General features: G+C 38.0%; 2 protein-coding genes across 2 annotated transcripts; one reads left to right on the forward strand and one right to left on the reverse strand.

Moving 5' to 3' along the window:
• Nucleotides 1-379: 379 nt before the first annotated feature.
• On the reverse strand, nt 380-6215 carry LOC109196320 (uncharacterized). Its single transcript, XM_019350279.2, has 9 exons — nt 5954-6215; nt 5693-5832; nt 4926-5070; nt 4786-4829; nt 4615-4644; nt 4253-4297; nt 778-822; nt 640-660; nt 380-538 (listed from the first exon to the last, which is right to left on the reverse strand). Exons 1-9 carry the CDS (start codon nt 6183-6185, stop codon nt 380-382), a joined length of 861 nt encoding a protein of 286 aa, XP_019205824.2. The 5' UTR covers nt 6186-6215.
• Nucleotides 6216-6437: 222 nt separating this feature from the next.
• LOC109195254 (uncharacterized) lies at nt 6438-12639 on the forward strand. Its single transcript, XM_025899778.1, has 4 exons — nt 6438-6668; nt 6775-6892; nt 7482-7533; nt 9608-12639. Exons 2-4 carry the CDS (start codon nt 6792-6794, stop codon nt 11870-11872), a joined length of 2418 nt encoding a protein of 805 aa, XP_025755563.1. The 5' UTR covers nt 6438-6668; nt 6775-6791; the 3' UTR covers nt 11873-12639.
• Nucleotides 12640-20723: the final 8084 nt, after the last annotated feature.

Genomic DNA, 20723 nt, shown 5'->3' on the forward strand with positions numbered 1-20723 from the left:
CTCCAGCATTCAATCTGTTGACCTTCTTCGTCTGAGTCACACTACTTCAATGCATCATCACCTCTTTGTGCAATTTTTATTGTTGCAAAGTGAGTTACTTGTGCAGTATGCAATTTTACATACACAGTCTTCACTTACTATATATGGCTGTCATGGTTTCTTTATCAAGGGCAGTTCTTCGCTCTGCGCCGATGTCTGTTTTGCTGTGCTCCTATAAAAAGCATGAACATTTGAGTGTCTGACTAGTTTTAGATTTCCAAAAATCTGATCTTTGTTCATCTAAACATTTTAAGTACAACATTATGCTTTTTGGTAAAGAAACTGGTGACAGAGAAGTAGGCTTTTTAAAATACTGTTAGCTAACCATTGGAACTAAATTTCAAAGCTGTTTACCTTTTAAATTGCTCTGGATCAAAACCTCCAGTGGGAAGGCAGCCATCAGAAGAACACGCACCATTGAAGTGGGTGTTTTGGCCTGAAGAGCAGCAGCCCACTGATGTTTAAGAATTTTTACTCCTGTAGCATGTGCTATCTCCACCTGTGGTTGCAATCACATAAAAAGAGTGTTGCAATATAAATTGTTTTTAAAAAACACATTTGAGTATGCACCTACCTAAATTCTCAGCAAAAATTACTTACATATTCAGCATCACTGGTACCCTTTAAATAAAAAAAATACATACATACGAAGTCAATAACTTAGATGATTGAGTCTTTACACTTTAATGAGAAAGATTGACATTTCTCGGTGGCACAAAGCAGAAGCAAAATACTTACTTTAGCATCACCAGATGTAGAAGCTTTGCATGAATAGTTGGGCACCTATAAACAGTGTTGGGACTAACGCGTTATTAAGTAACGCGTTACAGTAACTACGTTATTATTGTGGTAACGAGCACGGTAACTAGTTATTATGCCAAAACCAGGAACGCGTTACTCGTTACTGGGATTTAGATAGGCTCGTTACTCGTTACTTCGTGTGGTGGATATCGCGGAGCTTCCACAGATTCAATAACATTAGCAAGTGGTGGAGGCCAGCAGGTGGATGAAGGAAAAGGGAGGCAAGAGGAGAGACCCGAAGCGGCCGTCGGTCCGCGTGTCAGGTGAACTGAACTTCAGGTAAGAAGTTATGACCTGCAGTCTATCGGAGTCAGATATAAACCAAGTTTAGGTGGAGTTTATTTTCGGTATGCTGACATTTTCGTACTGCGTGCTAGCTAGCATGACGGAGTTTCTATACAGCTGGGTGGGTGCTATGTTACTGATGTTGAACTTTATTTTGTTCATACGGTTAATTATTAGAGTTGCCAACCGTCCTGTAAAAAACAGAATCGTCTGGTATTCAGAGAAAATATTACGCGTTTCGTACTGAGGTGAAAAGGAACACAGTTTGTCCCGGACTTCAGCTACAATGAAAAAGACACAAAGCTGAAGCTGCACAGCTGCCTCTTCTTCTCTCATTCTCTCCCGTTTCTACTTCAATCATGAAACTGATCAATGATCAGCTGATCGGCTTTTCTCTCTTGTTTATTTATCGCCCACTTTGCGCCAGAAAGAAGAAACCAGTGGATGTCGTGTTAAACAACAGCAGCACGTTTAAGCTTGATCAGCTGTTGTTAGAATTTATTTAATATTAATTTCTAGTATCAGCTGATGTTTGCTGGAGCCACAGCTGTAAAGCTGCTGGTCATGATATCGGTTTGGTTATCTGGTGAGAGGGAAACATGCAGATGAAACCAGGAGATGTCCTTACTGAATCATCAGAGCTGAACAGGTGATGGAGAAACAGGTTTACCTTTTAGGTGACATGAATGAGTTGAAGGGAAGTTATGAACTGTTTCTGAGAGACAAATAACACCAGGATCCTTTTCTACGTAGCTGACAGCTGGTAACTGTGCAGGGGCGGGTCTAGCAAAGTTTTGCCAGGGGGCCAGGTAGGGCATTAACAGGGAAAGGGGGGCACAAGGAAATACTTTTCTTTATTATTCTCATTTAAAATGTCTCTCTTTTAAAAAAATAATTATCTGAGTCTTGCAACAAACAATTGATAGATTGATACATATATACCATCAGAACAGTGTACATCACTGTCACAACAGTGTTTGTTTTCATTCAAAGGCTTTATGATTTTTCCTATAATGGTGGGCCGGTCTCTAGTCAAAATGCCCAGGATGATTTTTTTGTCTCAGTCCAGCTCTGTATGCAGCTCATCTGCAGTCTGGTGTTACCTACATCTTCCTATTCAGAAGGCAGAATTTCCAAGTTCTGAGTACAATCAAAAGCATCACGACTGCAGTTTTTGTGTTGGATGTAAAAAGCAGGCTAGAATCATGGCGGCGGTCAACGACGGTCCAGGCGTGGAATTTCTCTCGTGGAAATGTGCACATTATTTTTTCCTTTCTGTTGGTAGGTGGCACAGTGCACTTGTGGCAAGTAAGCAAGCTAGAAGACTGGCAATCTGGCTGGGTATCCAGTTACGGAAGCAACACATTAACAAGAGAATTCTGAGTAAAACCAAAGTTACTTTCCCTAGTAACTAGTTACTTTGAAAGTAACGAGTAACTTGAAGTAACTGAGTTACTTTTTTAGAGAAGTAACTAGTAATGTAACTAAGTTACTAATTTAAAGTAACTTACCCAACACTGCCTATAAAGGATAATATTTAAAGATTAAAAAAAAAAAAGACACATAGCATTGACCGCCATAAAATCACTGAATAAATATCAGAATGTGACAATGTTGCACAACAATCTAAACCTTCTTCTAAGTCATGTGACATATTTTGATGACGTAAATATATCTATACAATTCAAGTAAATAGGTACAGCATACATGTTCTGGAGAAAAAAACAACAAACAAACAAGCAAAAAGCAAAACAATATATAAGAATCCAGTAGGGTAAAAAATCTCTTCTGAAGCAATATAGTTCATTTTGGGTGAAAAACAAAACATTTCTCTAAAATATATATACTGACACCAGCAATCAACGTCCTGATTGAAATTATTTCCCTCCTAGTCAATCTACTGCTCTGTGCATGTGTCAAGCACTACGATTGTATCTATGCATATAAATTCACCATATACATCCTGCAAAAATGTCCCAAAGCGCTCACACATTCAGTCATCAACCCATTCACACACTGGTGATGGCAAGCTATATTGTAGCCACAGCCACCATGGGACGCACTGACAGAGGTGAGGCTGCCGGACACTGGCACCACCGGGCCCTCTGACCACCACCAGTAGTAGGTGAAGTGCAAGGTACACAACAACCGAGACCGGCAACCTTCCGACTACAGGTGAACTATTCGTTATGTACTAGCAATCAAGCTTATTTAACTAAGAAGCTTGAGATATTTGAATGTAAAATAAAATAAATAACAATAAAAATAACATGATATAACAACGTACATTAAGGATATCTGCATTTAAATCCACAGGCTAAAAGTAATATAGTAAATGTGTTATTAATAGTACAGGTATTTGTGCAAAATAATTTACAGTATATCTCCAAAAGTTGAATCTGTTCATCTTTACGTAGCGTTTTGTGGGAGAAACGTTTCGTCACTCATCCAAGTGACTTCTTCAGTCTCAAATTTCCAGTATAGTACTTTGCATGTACAGGTAGCTGTGGTGTGAATTGTAACTGAATATCAGATGAATGTCAGAGAAATGAAATGTATTCATTTTTTGTATTTATCAATCATAAAACCTTCTGTTTTGTGACAACAATAACTACTTTTTGTTGGTCGGTATATTGCCCCATAAACAATTGCGACAAGTAATGTCATTGTCATTTTAAGACCATTTAATGCCTTTGAGTGTATAATCATAAAATAACACCATAATAATGCAAGATCTACACACTTTCAATTGACAAACAAACTACTATTTCTTAAAATATTTAGATCATGGATATTAGGTATGAAAATATTAGATACCTTAAAAAACTTGAATAAATAGTAAATTTTCTAACAAATAGAAAACAAAATGCACAAAGAGCTTTTATGGAGATTTTTCCATCTACAAATTTTTCCCTTTTTTACTGTGAAAAACAACATATCGTGCTGAAAAACACAATCTTATTAAGCAATGTATAACTAGTAGTACTGGTGTGAATGACGACAAACATAGCTAGTGTTTGGGAAATCTGTTATAAAACAGTTATTATTTCAATAGTTATGCTTAACATGTGACATAATATCACGTGACACAGACACTGCGTAAAAAACCACAACAACTAATACTTACTTTAGGAGAATGAGGGAGGGTAGCATCAGGTTGAGACTTTGACATCTGTAAGACAAAAACTGATGTATTAGAAACAACTCGCTTAAAAATACATTAATGTGGCAGACTGTTCCCTGTTCTGATGCACTGTACAAGTACAATCAGAGCTATCACAACAATGGGGCGGTGCCACGTGGCTGCAACCCTAGGTACAATGTACAAGTACATATAACTACATATTATGTGAATAAAGCAAGAATCTGTTTAGGTTACGCACACTGCTGACTGATGCTTGTTAGGTTTATATGATTGTAAACTGCACAAAAACAACAAAGCAACAAAATTAATGATAATGACAAACAAATTGATTAGATTTCACTTACGTCAGGAAGATCTGCATTCATTGTCATGGGCTGAAATAAATAAGCACAAACATTAATGCTAAACAACCAAAAGAACCTCCAGAAGGCCTTAAAATGATTAAAAAGGCAAGGAAATTTGGAACATTGTAATTAGTGATTATTAGTGAAGCATAACTGTGCTTTGTGTCTAACCTTGGTAAGTAAATGTTCTGTAGCCTGAAGGAGAGGTGGGATTTCTGTGAAAGTCAAATTAAATGTGAATAGGTTTTGATAGTCTTTGTATATAACAAGTGTAAACACACACATAACACATGCAGTAGTACAGTACTTACTTTCAAGTATTTCATTTTTCAGCCTCTCGTTCTCTCTTTTTAGATTCGAGTTCTCTTCTCTCAACTGATTAATGACACGCTGTAGATGTTCAATTTTCTTTTCATTCCATAACCTTAGATCGTTTTGTTGGTCTGTTGGGTATGCCTAAAAAATGAAACAAAAAACTCTCTCTTTAAAAGCCACCTTAGTGATTCTGTATGAAGGAATGATCTCAGAGCAGTTGTGGCAAAATGTTGGAAAAATTTTGAATAACAAATTGTTTAACTAATAAATTCTTATTCTCAAAAAGATAAACAATAAGCACAAATGTATGTGTGTGTGTATGTATACAGTCAATTCACAATTTATTTAGACACCTTCAACTAGGGCTGTGCGATGTGTCCAAAATCACATATCCCGATATAAGACATCTATCGTCCTGATAACGACATAAATCACAAAAATTTAACATTTTATGTAAATTATGTGAATCTCGGGCAACTCGACTTGCGTGACGTGTTTCCAGCTGGGCATCGTGTACCTGGAGTCGAGTGTTTTAACCGATGCATGAAATGTTACATAAGTTGGATGTTATGTTGTTTATTACACAACGTGCTGCGGGGAAAAGTCTGTTCTAACCATACTTGCCAACCTTGAGACCTGAGAATTACAAAGACATTCAAAAGGGCTGTTGGGGGGGGGGTTACACATGCATATATATATATATATACATATATATATATATATTAGTATATATTTGTGTGTGTACCTGTGGCAAAACACTCACCTTTTTCTTAGCTGCTGGTTCGTCTACCTCTGTGGCCTCAAGGAGTTTCATAGAAGGTTTACTTTTTCTCTTAAGCACCTCTGGCTTGGGTAGTTGTTCCTCAATTTCCTTAAGTTTTGTTTGCAAGGTTTTTTCCCTTTCTGAGGAGGCAGAATAATAAAAAAAAAAGGCTAAAGTACATCATAATAAAATTGATTAAGTTACATATTTTGATTAACAAATAAGCGACAATAAAGTAATATTATATTGGAGAAAAGGCACCTGCTAGCTTGATGATGGAGGCTTCATAGACCGGCCACCCGCCTTTTGGCTCCTTGGCGCCTTGTCGCCACTCCACCAAATAAACATCCTTTTCCTCCAAACCGTCCAAGTATTCCTCCTCATCAAAATCCCGAATGTGTTCAGTTGGCAGAATTGAGAACTTTCCATCTTCCGACCACTTAATTAACGCGAACATTATCCGCTTGTGTCTTCCCGTCTGTATCGCGGCCATTCCACTCACTGTCGGAAATTGCGCCTCAGAGGTCGGTTATATTTAAAAAAAAAAAAAAAAGGGAAAAAAAAAGAAACAACAACAACTAACAAACAGATTTTTTTGCGCGTTGTTGTGTTGTTGTTTGGGAATATTTAAATATTTACTTTTTACGTATTACTTTTTATTTTATCTTAATTTATAAAAAGCACAATGGCAACGCGCATGCGCATACTCTGCTCTGCGCATTAACCTACAGATCTAGAACGAATACGCTGCATTTTTTGAATAATCTCTGGTGAGCATAGATTTCATAGAAAAAAAAACATACTATATTGTTTTAAGTGTTTACCTTTTTTCGATTAATCCTGTGACGTACAAAGACTGACGTTTTTAGGACTTTACGTTTAAGTTTTTAAAGTTTTTCTTAAGGTGTGCATTGCGCGTGCAGACCCTCTCGGAAGCAAACGCTGCAATTTTGCGAACTCCCTGGAAAACTGCTCGGTAAGCATATATTTCACAGTAACATGCTACATTTATTTTATATGTTGCAGTTTCTGTTTTACAATCCTCGATGTTTTCTTCAATGTAATTTTAATTTCATCAATAGGTCACATGTGAGTCAAAATGAGCGAGCCTCCTGAAAGTATTTCGTATAAACGTTATCTAACTGATCCTGAAGAGGAAATTCCTTCAAGAACCAAACGGAGATGGGCACAAAAAGAAAGGTGTGTTGGTAATGTAATATCCCTCACTCTTTAACATTAACGAATGCCATAGGGCCGCACAATCAATTAATCTAGTGGCAATCACTAAGGATGCCACAATTATGTAATCGTTCAAAGTGGCAAATAATCGTCCACTGCATGCTTAAGACGTTTGTTTGTTTTCTATCAAGAATAAACAAAGCCAATGTGTAATAGACATTTGGGGTTTAATACTCCAGAATAGCATTGAAGGATTTACAGTTAGTGTTTTCAGCTTATGTTCTTGTAAAAATAGGACATGCAGTTGCTTAAAACAACATAATTCTAAGTAATTTTTATATAATGTCATTAATAACCACAATGAAAATATTAAGGAAAAAATGACAATCTTTATAAATTACCATAGCATAAGGTACGATAAATGTACTCTGGCTCCCAAATGAATGATCTGGAGTTTTAAACAGCGAGGCTATGTCTAATCTGCTTATTACTGATCAATAAACATCTTTATAAGTGATCACATCTTTATCGTTTTAATAGCAGTTCACTTAGAGTTCAAATATAGCAATAAGCAATTTAGATTTTCTTTCTTGTATATTTTCTTTTTCAGAATTAAGGTTGCAGAAGAAGAACTTCAGAATGTTATCAAGGAATGTGAAAAGGTATGCCTTATGATATAATTGGTGGTTCAATTTGCATTTTTGTAAATTCATATATATATAAGTTGTTCTAAACCTTTATGAATTTCCTTTTAACATAAAATAATGTTGATAATCAAACAGTTGCTGGTCCATCTTGACATAGTATGGACATAGTATAAAATAACAATACTATGGAAGTCAGTAGGGACAAGAAACTGGTTACCAGCATTCTTGAAAATATCTTCTTTTGTGTTCAACAGAACAAAGAAACAGGTTTAGAACAACTTGAGGGCAGTGTTGGGCAAGTTACTTGAAAAAAGTAATCAGTTACTAATTACTGATTACTTCCCCCAAAAAGTAATCCCGTTACTTTACTGATTACTTATTTTCAAAAGTAATTAATTACTTAGTTACTTAGTTACTTTTTAAAAACACGATTTACAACCTGAATAGGTGATAAAGCGATAGATCTTTCAGCCCAATTCTACTTTTTCTGCATAATCCATCATACAAAATGTAATCAAATGGAAAAGTCTCTTTTTAAAACTTGTTTTATTAGTTTTAATCTTTTAACTTTATCCATCAAGCAAAAATTAAATTATATGCAACATTCTCTGACTGGAAGAAATTTGTTTAACATTTAAACCTATTTTCTGCACATTCCAGCACATAAAATAAAATATTTTTTGTGTTTACACTCAGTCTTTCAAATAGATGCAAGTAAAACACAGCAGAAAATAAATAAAATCAAAGACTCAGCGGTCCTGTTGCTCTATTTTCACCTGTAAAGCAGGACTGGGGTAGGCGGAGGTTTACCCTGGTGCAGGTGTGCCGCAGCGGTCAGTGGAAGAATCCGCGAGTTTCTCTGTGAGTTTCACATTACGTCATAGTACACTCGGTGCTTGCTTGGAAGTTTAGGGGTTTTTTCGCTGTAAAAAGAAGTTTTCTTCCCACGCACAACGGACACTAATGTTTTTGTCACTTTTTATGGAATCAAACTCAAAATAAGGTCAGTACTTCCACGCTTTAAACGCTGCATGCTACACTCTGTCCCGCACTCGATATATTATGATCTGCAGACAGCTGTTGTCACGAACGTCGCACTCGCTTATGTCACTGTCATGAGACGTTCTCGCAAAAAATCACGGTTTTAGTAACGCAGTAACGCAGCGTTCCTACGTGAAAGTAACGGTAATCTAATTACCGTTTTTGCAATAGTAATCCCTTACATTACTCGTTACTTGAAAAAAGTAATCCGATTACAGTAACGCGTTACAAGTAACGCGTTACTGCCCATCTCTGCTTGAGGGTGATGATTACCAAAATAAAGTTTTATTCCTTTTTCCTTTTTATCTTATCATCCATTTTATCATATCCCTTAGCATTTAATTACTTCAGTTATACCAAATAATAAATGACTGATTAATATTACTATTAATAAATGATCTTATTGGTCTCTTTTTAAGGTTAGTATTGGAATACAAACATTTTGGGTTGTTTGTAATAAAAACACTTTTAATGCATAAATCTAAATTGGATTTATCATGAATATTGGACTATAGATTTGTTGAAATAAGTACACCATAGTTAGTTGAATTTTCAAGTCAAGAAATGAAATCAAAAAGATCATTAAATTTCTAGACATTATTTTTTAAAGAATATTCATGAATTAGTGCATTGATAGAAAAAAATAAAACAAGTAATCATTGTTCTAATTATTATTTTTACAGTAATTTCTACTTTCTACTGCAATCATATATTCTTACAGAATTTATCATGAAAGAAAGCACTAAGCATTCATTTTGAGAGTTAATCTTGGACAGCCAAAGCCCACTTAAATTTTGGCAAGACTGAATGGACATGTCAAATAGTGCACAATTAGTGAATAAGACCAATTTCAAATGTCTGCTGTAATGTTAAAAAAAGAGATGCATAAATACAGTATATATATATTGGTGAGATATAATGTCTATATCTCACCAATATAGACATAAATGCGTCTATGAGTCCACTAGGCTGATGCTCTTACACTGAAGATTTGTAATGTGATGTTTACAGGACCCATAATTCTCACTCTCTCTCTTCTCTTTTCAAGGAAATCCCAGACACCCTTCCAGAAGACAGAACTCTGCCGATGACTAATGATGAAGAGTGCACTGCAGGTCCTGTTCAGATAGAGGTCCCAGTGGATTCAGGTCAAACTAAAGAGCAAAATCAACTACTACTTCTGGCACTTAAGCTCAAACACAGTTTGACCAATGACTGTCTTGAAGATATCATGAAAATCCTTAATCTTGTTGGTGGCAGTGATTCAGCATGCAGGACAAAATATTCATTTTACAAAGCTTTTGATGATACAAAAGACATCATGAAAATCTGTTATGTGTGTGAGCAGTGTAGTAATATAATGTCAGCTGAGCTGGACCAAGTTCATTGTGTTCAATGCAACATCACCTATGACAAAGCAAGTAGGTTTACCAATAACTTTTTCAGATACCTCTCCTTGGAAGATCAAATCAAAAATCTCTTGAGAATGCCAGGAATTACAGATGAATTAATAGGAAGGCAAACAGAAACATCTACTTCTCTCAGTGACATTTGTGATGGTTTTTTGTATCAGAAAGCTTTAAGTGGTTCAGAAACGGCCCTTCAAACCCTCAGCTTAACATTTAGCTGTGATGGTGTCCCAGTTTTTAAAAAGTCCCCTTGTAGTATTTGGCCCCTTTTATGCACCATTAATGAATTGCCATTGAAAACAAGACAGGATAATGTACTCCTTTGTGGACTATGGTTCGGGGATGAGAAGCCTCACATGAGAAGTTTCTTAAAACCTTTCATTGATGAGTGTGTGGACCTACAGGACAGTGGTTTCACATGGGAAAATGACAAAGGCGTTTCTGTCAATACAAAAGTAATCCCTCTAATTCTAATGAGTGACTCAGTTGCCAGACCTCTGATCCAGAATTTTAAACAGTTTAATGGTGAATATGGATGCTCCTACTGCCTTCATGAAGGAAAGGTAGTTGAAAAAGGCAGAGGATTCACTCGTGTATATCCTTTTCAGAAGGACATTCAACTCCACAATCAGGAACAAACTAATGAATTTGTAGAAGCTGCGCTACAGTCTGGTAAAGCTGTTATGGGTGTTAAAGGGCCAAGTATGTTGTGTAGACTTCCCAGTTTTGATATTATCGAAGGGTCTGTCCCAGACTATATGCATTCAGTACTTCTGGGTGTTGCAAGAAGTGTAACAGGGCTGTGGTTAAACAGTGAAAACCATGAAAAGCACTGGTATATAGGTAGGTCTACAAAACTGTTAGATGAAATGCTTTTAAAGATTAAACCGCCATGTAATGTACCTCGTGTGCCAAGGTCTGTCACATTGAGGAAATTTTGGAAAGCCCATGAGTGGTATATGTGGCTCTTTTATTATAGCTTACCTGTACTAAAAGGTGTATTGCCAGAACCACTACTGAATCACTGGTCTAAACTAGTCAAGGGAGTATCCCTTCTGTTGGGCGAAAATATAACCAGAGAGCAGATTACTGAGTTTGAGGCACTTCTAACAGATTTTGTGAAAGACATGGAGGTATTCTATGGGGAAGCTAATCTGTCTTATAATGTCCATCTTTGCCTCCATTTACCAAGAAGTGTAGTTAACTGGGGGCCTTTGTGGGCTCATTCCGCCTTTGTGTTTGAGTCTTACAATGCTAAACTACTAGACATGATCAAAAGCACTCAAGGGGTTGCGCTACAGATTGTAAAAATGTTCTGGCTACAGAAGGCCTTACCATTTTATGGCCAGACTTTACTGAAAGATGCCTCAAATGAATGCAAGGAGATATTTGAATCTCTAACAAGACCTAAACTGTTAAAACATGTAACTCACACACATGGTATCACTGCACTTAATCTTCCTAAAGTGCGATTAATTAGGAGGGATGACTATATGGCACTGAGTCGTTTTGGGGTACAAAGGAGCAGAGTACAGTACTTTCAACGAATCATTACAAATGGCGAGGTGTTTCACTCAGAAGATTACAGTCGTGTACTCAAACGTAATTCATTCACTGTTATGTTGAATGATGATGATCAAAATTTCTTTAACATTAAACGATTTGTATTATGTCAAAATGAAAGTGGAGAGACGTGTTATGCCATTGGAAGATTCTATGAACGAGCAAAGCATAGTCTCTGTGCCTCAAATCCAAGTTATTTTGAACCAGTATCAAAACGTCTTGGGCATCTGACAGGTATTCTTGCTGCAGAGATCAAATGCAAATGTCTGATCATTCACACTGAAAAACTAAAAGTTGATTACATTTTTAGAAGCATTAATCAGTGTGAATTCCTTAAATAAGGTTAAACATGAGAAAACATGATTTTTTTCAGTGCCATGTGGTATTTTTCTGAAGTGATTTTGAACCAGTTCATTAAAAAAAAACATACATAATTAAACATTAAATGGTAAAACGTCAGATATACATTACATTAAGTCATTAAGTGCTATATATTGCATCATTAAAGGAACACTCCCTCAGAGTTAATGCGTTGAGTCTGACCATTTTGGAATCCATACAGTTGATTTGTATGGTGATAACACTTTTAACATAGCTTAGCATACATCATTGAATCCGAAGGGACCGTGAGCATTGCATTGAAAAATGACCAAAGACTTAATGGTCAAACTCAGTTTTTTTTTATTTCGGGGGGAGATCGAGAATGAGCTTATTTCCAAAAAAAGTGGACTGTTTCTTTAAGTACTATATTGTATATAATGTCAAAAACTAAAGTGTACATAGCAGTTGTTGTGTTTTGTGTACTGTATCACTGATAAATAATTTCAAAGTCAAGTGAATGCTAATATTGTGTGAAATACTGTAAGCAAATGAATAAATAACCTAATTCTTGCTAGACCTTTGACTCTGTTTTGTTTGAATCCAACTGTTTTTGTAGATGTGATTAAATGCAGATGTTGTTACTTTTATTATTGTTATTATTATTGCACTAAATACATTTTAAATAAGGGATACTTTGATATACATTCTACTGTAAGGTTGGAAATGTATTTTCTTGAACGCAAATATATTTTGAAATGTGTTTTGGTTAGAAAGAAATATATTTTCAATTTCAAAAATATATTTTTTGGAGCATCACAAATACAAAATATATTTACCATATATTTTAAATATATTTTGGCCGGGAAAAATGTATTTTTTTACCGTATGATGATGTTCCAGCGTCATGCTGCAGTTGTTGCTCCTCCTCCACATGCTTACCTGCCACAGTTTAACTCCGCCTCTCAGACAGTCATGTCACCTGATCTTCATGTTTTGGTGTACGATGACGTCATCTTGACGTTGACGAGGAGGAAAACTAGTTTTGTCCTGCAGATGGCGATCTTGCACCGTGTTCAGAGAGCCGACACTTTGATGATGCTGCTCTACTCAGCTTACTTTTAGCCTGGGTTGGACTCTATATGAGCAGCTTCCACTCTGGTTTTCATTGTTAAATACACTTGTTTGATTTCATGTGTAAAAGTTGGAAAATAAATATTAAATTATTTGTTGGTACATTTTTTTGAGGGTCAAATATTTTGCTTCATTTGATGAATGAAGTGTTAACATGGAGAAATGAATCAGGTTAAAATAGTGGTCCTTTAAATCAGTGCAGATGTATAATGTAATTTAAATGTTGATAATGGTTGTAGTGGGCTTGTAGTGTAAATGTGGTCTGATTAAATGTGACATTAATGGTGACGCTGCATAAACCTGATAAAACAGTTCTATTAGTGGGTCTGTGTGATCAGCATCAGTGGGTTAAGCTGAGGCCTTGACTAGTAGAACGTCATGTTGGTGTATGACAACACATGAGCCAACATCAGACTCCGAGCGCTACGATGCTAAAGATCAGAAGATCCAGTGTGACATCATCGTTACCTGGCAACAGCAGCCCTCATCTGACTTTATTGGAGGATATTTACACCAGCAACACTGTTTAGTTTGATATGACGGATTAACAACATGCTGTGATATCCAGTTCATCTGTAATAGATACTGGATCTAATCAGTCAGCAGATGTTTGATCACCTTATTTATAACTGTACTAGAAACAAACACAACTGTGTTGGTGATTGATGCAAACTTGCATATCAGCCTTTTAAGGTTTTGTAGTATTGAGAACAAAGAGGTTGTGTTAGGGCTGAAAAGCCCGACTTGTTCTCCTCTGCAGGTCATCAAATGCACCACAGAAGTTTGTATTTGCACAGCCTGTATATGTTTGATGGCTTTATTATTCTCTGTTCAAAGACAATAAATGTGGAAAATGTGTCATGTAGTATCAGCTTCATTTAAAAATGACTGCAAACATTTAGAGAACATGTGCTGCTGTTTGTCCTACATTTCAACACTGAACTAACCCTGAAAACGTGATGGCAGGTGGCAGATTGGAGTCCACATGAAATATCGGCTGTATGAAGACTGAAAATATAGATGATAAAAATATGCAGCCAAACATTTGTGGACATGGATAAACTCTCTGATCCAAAAAGCAGGAAGTGACACAGCTAGAAAATGAAAGTGTGTAACAGCTGAAGTCAAATGTAATGCAGAGTTGAATCTGCACTTGGATCCATGTGTGAAAGGTCCACATGTAGGGATCACATGAGTCCTGATGTTTGTCAGTCCAGCTTGATAACTCCATCTACTGTGGGCTACATATACTGGGCTGGTAGCTCCATAGTGTTGCAAAGAAACTATTAAATGTGCATATTTTAAAATCAGAGGCTCTTCTAACACAGGAGCCATGTTGAGTTTAGATCACAGCGACCACCAGCAGTCTGAAATGGAATGAAGCCCATTGACAGCCAGCAGGTCTGAACAGGAATGGAACGCACCCATGGATAATACACCACTTTATTTGAAATCTACAAAGGATTCATGAAGTTTCATCCAACAATAACATGTTTGCCTTCCACAGTGTGCTGTTAGACACCACTGTACCTCTGCCATTTCAAAAAGAGCAGCTTGGGAACATTTTGGCTCCAAACACTTTGTGTTTAAGTTCCTAATCTTTGTTTTCTTTGTGAACAACATCTGGAGCTTTTTGACTCATAGAAACATCATTTTGTTCTTTAGATGACAGCAGATTGGGACTGAATAATCAATCACTGTCAAACCAATAAAGATGCTGATTTTACAGGAACTTTGTTGGAGAAGCTGTAAAGACATGAAACTGGTGGAGATCCCAAACCAGTTGGTAGTGCTGATTATTCCAAATAAAGCTGTTTTCCATTTGAGATGAAATGACTTTCTGTCCTGATATATAATAAAGATGTTAGTTGTTTTTGAGCCCCTGTATTAAAAGTCGATCCAGTTTAAAGTCAGCTTGAGTTTGATGTCTTTATGTCAAAGCTGCTCATGATGTTGAGCTGCTGATGGAATAAAAACAGTGACAAATCTGCCTCAATATAAAAGCATGTAGTCCAGACTTACATGTAGCCTGTTGTTAGCTGAGGTCCACACACAGTGTTTACAGTGTAAACTGTGTGAAAGGGCTGCTGGTGGAGCTCACTAGGATGAGCAGGTGACCATGTGCCACGAGGTGGAGAGCAGCTGGCCTGGCTTTGATTCTGACCACGCCCCCTTTCTCTCTCCCTCTGCTTTGCTGTCACTTATCTTCACTGCTCTGTCCAATAAAGCTGAAAAAGGCCCCAAATCAAAGAAATCTGCTGCAGCCTCTGAAATGTCTTCTGTTTCCTTCCAGAGGCCGACGGCTTTTTCACCGTCAGCCCATCAGACAGTCCAGCAGCATTTATGATGATGTCATGATGTTGAAGAGACTGCTATGGTGGCCTCCCATGACCCCCAGCCTCATCTACACTGAGATGCAGACATTTGAAAACATTCAGCAGACAACTGAATAATAGTCCAACACAACAGTCTGTGTACAGACACACACTGAGCTTTCATAGAGTCAAAGGAGTCAAACACAGCTAGTTGAGTCATTTCTTGTGTGAGTCTAAAGTGAATCTAGTATTTGAAAGTCCACTTCCTGTATTTGTTGTTGAAGACTTCTTCAGCTTCTTCTCAAGGACATCAGCTGCTTGTTTGGCAGCAGAGGCAGTTAAGAAGCTTCCTGAAAAACACTGAACAGTGAGTTCACTGTGGCATATGACAAATTCAGCTTTCTATGTGGAAATGTGTCTGTGTCAACCTTTCAAATGCTGTTGAATCCAAAACATCAGCGGCTCCTTGGCTGCTCACTTCATGCACTTCTGTCTTTGTGACAGTCCAATGACATCACAGCTGTTTCCACCCCCAGTGTCTCAGGACTGGACACCTTTAAACATGTGGAGGATCAAACAGCCGTCCAGCTAAACATACATGAAACTATCAAAGCTGACAATCATTCCAATAACATCTAATGGTACATATATATAGACACAGGACTACAAGGAAATGGCTCTCAGCATCTGGCTGTGGGAACAAATGAGTCCCTGTTTGTCTTCAAATTGTGTGCATGTTTTAGACGTGTGTCACATGTAGAAACACAAAAATCCCACAATGACACAAAGATGTGTTTGACACAACTGTGCAGCTGTAAGTTGTTTCTAATGATTCATTGAAGCTCTTCTAACATTCTGGAGACAATCAGTCCATGAATCTGTTCAACACGACAACAATTTGACTTCAATGTGAACGTTTGCCATTAAATAACCTTCTTCATCCAGCTGACAAGCATCCTTCATTCTATGATATTAACAGTTCCTCCTGTTGATGACAAACCTCTGACATGATCTGCTTGAGGAGCTTTTTCATGTGAAGCTCTCTGAGCTCAGGGCTAAGTTGCTGTGTTTCATCTTTAAGAGCTGCTGCCTCCTCGCCGGACTTGTTCTTCTCTTCTTCTCCTAATGACACCATTTCTGCTTCAGCTCTTTCACTGGGCCTAAAACAGATGAAGAGTAGATCTACTGCTGTTGACTGTTTGTGTCAATATGGAGAAATATGAAAAGACAACCAAAGACAAACAGAGTACATACAGAGAAATGTAGACAGAATGTGCAGCCAGTGCAGTAAATGGTCTCAATATCAGCTCTTTAGAAAATGATCCTGATGAACATGAAACTAACATCAAATGAGAAACACAGCTTCCTTGTTTCATGTCCAATAACAATAAATGAAGAGCTAATAAAGAGCTATTCTATTGTAAAATGCTGAGATGATTATTACACAGAACCCAGCGGCTCATCAAAAGCCTGCATTGAAAATCTATATTAACTCTTTAAGACCTACCATAGAACCAAGTCTGCCAGAGTTATCTTCATATTTTCACATGCTGTAGTGCCATTTCTGGGAGCATTTCAAGTTGCTATACATCAACATAACCGTTATAGCCCAAATTTTGATAGTATGTATGCATTAAGTCTATAATAACTACATAAATTGCAAAAAAGTGCAATAAACTACAAAAAATTGAAAATCGTTTTTTTTTTAAACATATATTTCTAGTTAGAGAAATTTAAGAGGTTAATTCCTCAAAACTGTAAATACAAAAAAGTTGCACAAAATAGTTTCTAACAACAGGAAATTTAATTTGAGTGTCTTCATAGTTTTATTTTTGAGATGCACCAATTTTTATATCCTGTTGGAAAAATGAAAATAAATATTATAATGCAAATTTGCAAAAAAACAGCATGTGCATCAAAATAAACTATTTCCAGCAGTGCAGTTTGAGTTCTAAGCATCCCAGAAACTATTCAGAAAAGTATGAAGTCAAACATGATCTTCAACAGGCACACTTCTATTATTCATGATCACAAACACAAAGAACTTGTGCAGCCCTGATATCAGCCCTAATATATGAGTGTGTTTGAAACAGCATCAACATGACAGCTATAAGAAATCTTCTCTCAGCCTTGTTTGGCAGAAGATCCCTGCAACAAAGATTGTAGCTGAAAGATGACGTGTGTGAAGTTTGTCTTTGGGAGGGTTGAGGCTGTTTTTAGACCTTTGATAGTTTCCAATCCAGTTCTGAAAGACAGAAATAAACCAAAACAACATCATTAAGATCAGATCATGGAGCTGTTTGCTGCCTTGTTGCTATCTGCAGATTACAAGACTTTACTACAATAAAGATTTAACTGTAGGAACAACATCATTGAATCTATAACATCTAGAGGCAAACCAGTGGCTCTGCTGGGATCACTGGTGAGCCAACACTTGTCCTTCCTTGTTGGATGCAGATTTCAGGGCTTCCTTTTGCTCCTCCGTTATAACTGTTCTCTCTTCTCAACACATGACGATGTTGAGACAACGCCGGTCTCTGCGATTCTTTTGGTCCTGGTAGAGATTACTCTGAGATGTTTCCAAGTATCAAGGTATCACTTTATTTCCCAATCCCAATACAAATGCGCATTTGGAGATCAACACTACATCCTATGCAGTCCTATTCTAAAGTTGATCTGAAGAGTTTTACACAGCAGCTACAGTTATAGTCTCTGGTCTCCTCCCCCTACAGTAAACCCCCACAGTGGAAAAACACTGGTACAGTGGCAAGGTATGCTGACACCCTGACCCCATCTCCTTTTAAGGAAATGTCCATTCACCATTGTCTGCCCCTCACCCTCAGTAACTCTTGCTACTGTCCTGGGGGTTAGATGTCCCACTGCCCTGCACCCCAGTTCTTTGTTCCCCCCTTCCAGGGCTGTTTTTATTTTGTATTCCTATTCTATCAACAACAAAATCCTACTATGACACCCACTATTAAACTACATCCCCTATGACCTCAATACCTAATAAACAATTTATTATTTCTACAATGACAAAAAGGAATCAGAGTGACGAAGATGATGCTGAAGAGAAGCACACATTTCACACATATAACAGACCAGTCCAGTTACACACACCTCTGCTTGACATTAGGCCTCAAACAAAGACACAAAACACTAACTTGACTCTAAATAGAAGAAACTGGCAGCTTTTTCTGGTATGTCCTTATTTATATTTGACACACATTGTTAAAGTGAATTGTTAAATGTTGTCATTTTTATGCTTAACATCTCTACATTGTTTCAAACTGTGTGATCAAAGACATTCCTTTGTCTCTGACCACCTCACAGCTACTCTGGTGCTGGGGGAGGTTTTATTGTAAGCACATCCTCTCTGAAAGATCTGTTTCTTGTGTGGTAACTTCCTGCTTTTATGACCTTGTTGGTGAGCAGGAGATCACACACACACACACACACACACACACACACACACACACACACACACACACACACACACACGCACTCTCTCTCTCTCTCTCTCTCTCTCTCTCTCTCTCTCTCTCTCTGGCACATGCATACACAAGCATATAGGTGCTTTCACATACACACACATCGTGCCTTGTCTTTGTAACCGAGGGGGGGTTTACGGTGGGAGGTGTCAGTTTGTCAATAAAAGGCTACGAGGAGGGCCGCTCTTTGAAGGAGTTGGGCTGGAGACAGGTGAGGAGCGTTAAGCTCCACGAGCAGCCTTCTCTTTCTAGCGAGTAAAAGACCGGTTGAAGATGTTCCGTCTTGTTTTTGTCCTTCATGAGAATAAGTTTCTAAACTAGCGGAGCCTGCGGAAACACAGACTCAACATTTATTTGGTCCTTCCGAGCCGGAACCCAACACATTGCATCCACCGAGAGGGAGGGAGATGATGCCGCCGAAGTCTGCTAGCAGCGAGACGTCTGCGACGCCTGATGAAAGACCTGGTGCTTAACTTTGTCGCCAGGCCGACGAGTTTGCGTCTGAACTCCCTTCGGGTTGGATGGCGATTGACAGGATCCAGAGACTTTCCCGTGAGCGAAACAACACGAACAGAGTACAGAAGGCCTTAGGGAGCGGCTACGTGACCGTGCATTAAAATGCAGGTACATGAGTGCGCAAGCTGTGCATGTAGACACAAGCTACCTGGTTTCTCCACCCATTTTTCTTTATGTTTTTTAAGGAGGGTTTAAAAGTTTTTTCCCCGTCTCTGAGGGCGCTGAGTGTTGGTTTCTTCCCCAAAATGAGGTCAGAGCTCTTGTTGGTGCCTATTTTGTGTGTGCGGGTCAGACGTGGTCTGTGTGAGTCTGATTGTTGTTTTGTATGTAGTCACTTTTAAGCTGATGAGCAAGCTACACATTTTCAGAGCAGGAGCTGGTTGAACGCATCAGAGGGAGGGAAACAGAGCGATGATAACTCGAGCATGCAGCTATCCGTGAGTTCAGTTTCTTCCTCACACCTCAGATGGGCAACAGCTTTTCTGCATCCTGATTCATGTGTGTGAGACTTTTGTAACATCAGCATCATGTTTTTGTTCTGGCAAAAAGCAGGTGATTGTGTCTGACGTCACTGTGTGTGTGAGTTACAGAGAGGTGTGAAAGTATGTGTGTGTGTGAAGTGGTCTCGAACTGGGGCAGAGATGATTCTGCAGGTCACCTTCTACCCGAGTGGACACAAAAGAAATAAAATAGTTGTGTTGTTGATGACAAAAACAATGATAACATGAAGAGTGTTTCTCAGCCTGAAACGGCTACAATCTCACTTTCTGTTTGTAAGAAAGGAGAGTTCAAAAAGAAAAAAAGGGAGAGAGATGTGTGTTGTTTAAGCAGTGATGAGAATAATGAAAATGTCTTAGTTTGTCACTTCAGGTGAAAAGCAGACCTGGATCAATTTTCCACGAGCAGCAGTTGAAAGAAAATTATAGGTTAACATCATTAGGAAACACTCAGGCCGAGTTTTGGCTGAATTGTGTTTACAGCTTAACTCCTATGTGTTCCTCACCCAGTAAAAACAAGCTCCAAGGAAGCTAACCTCTCCTTGAAGATAAGGAGTGCAGTTCCAGAAGCACAGGCATGAACATCAACAGTTGACAGCAGGCCAAGAGACAACAGCAGAGTCCTGAGAGAGGTCCAGCATCAGTGTGTGCAAACGGCATCAGAGGGAAAGAAAACCCATCATCATGGATGGATGGAGAAAGCTGCAACTTCACTGTGTGTGAAGATGACTTTTGAGGAGACTGTCTGAGTGACATTTGCCACGTTTGGAGTGGAATGACAAGATGAGACAGTGAGGATGACCCAGGACAAAGCTGAAGAAAACTGATTGCCATTGGACTGCAAAGTGGGAGAGGAGAACAGAGTGGAGGGAGCAGGTGTGGACACAGAGGAAGGCTGTTGTTTAGTGTGGGGAATCAAAA

The sequence above is a fragment of the Oreochromis niloticus genome, linkage group LG3 (genome assembly GCF_001858045.2).
Source record: "Oreochromis niloticus isolate F11D_XX linkage group LG3, O_niloticus_UMD_NMBU, whole genome shotgun sequence".
NCBI classification, from domain to species: Eukaryota; Metazoa; Chordata; class Actinopteri; order Cichliformes; family Cichlidae; genus Oreochromis; species Oreochromis niloticus.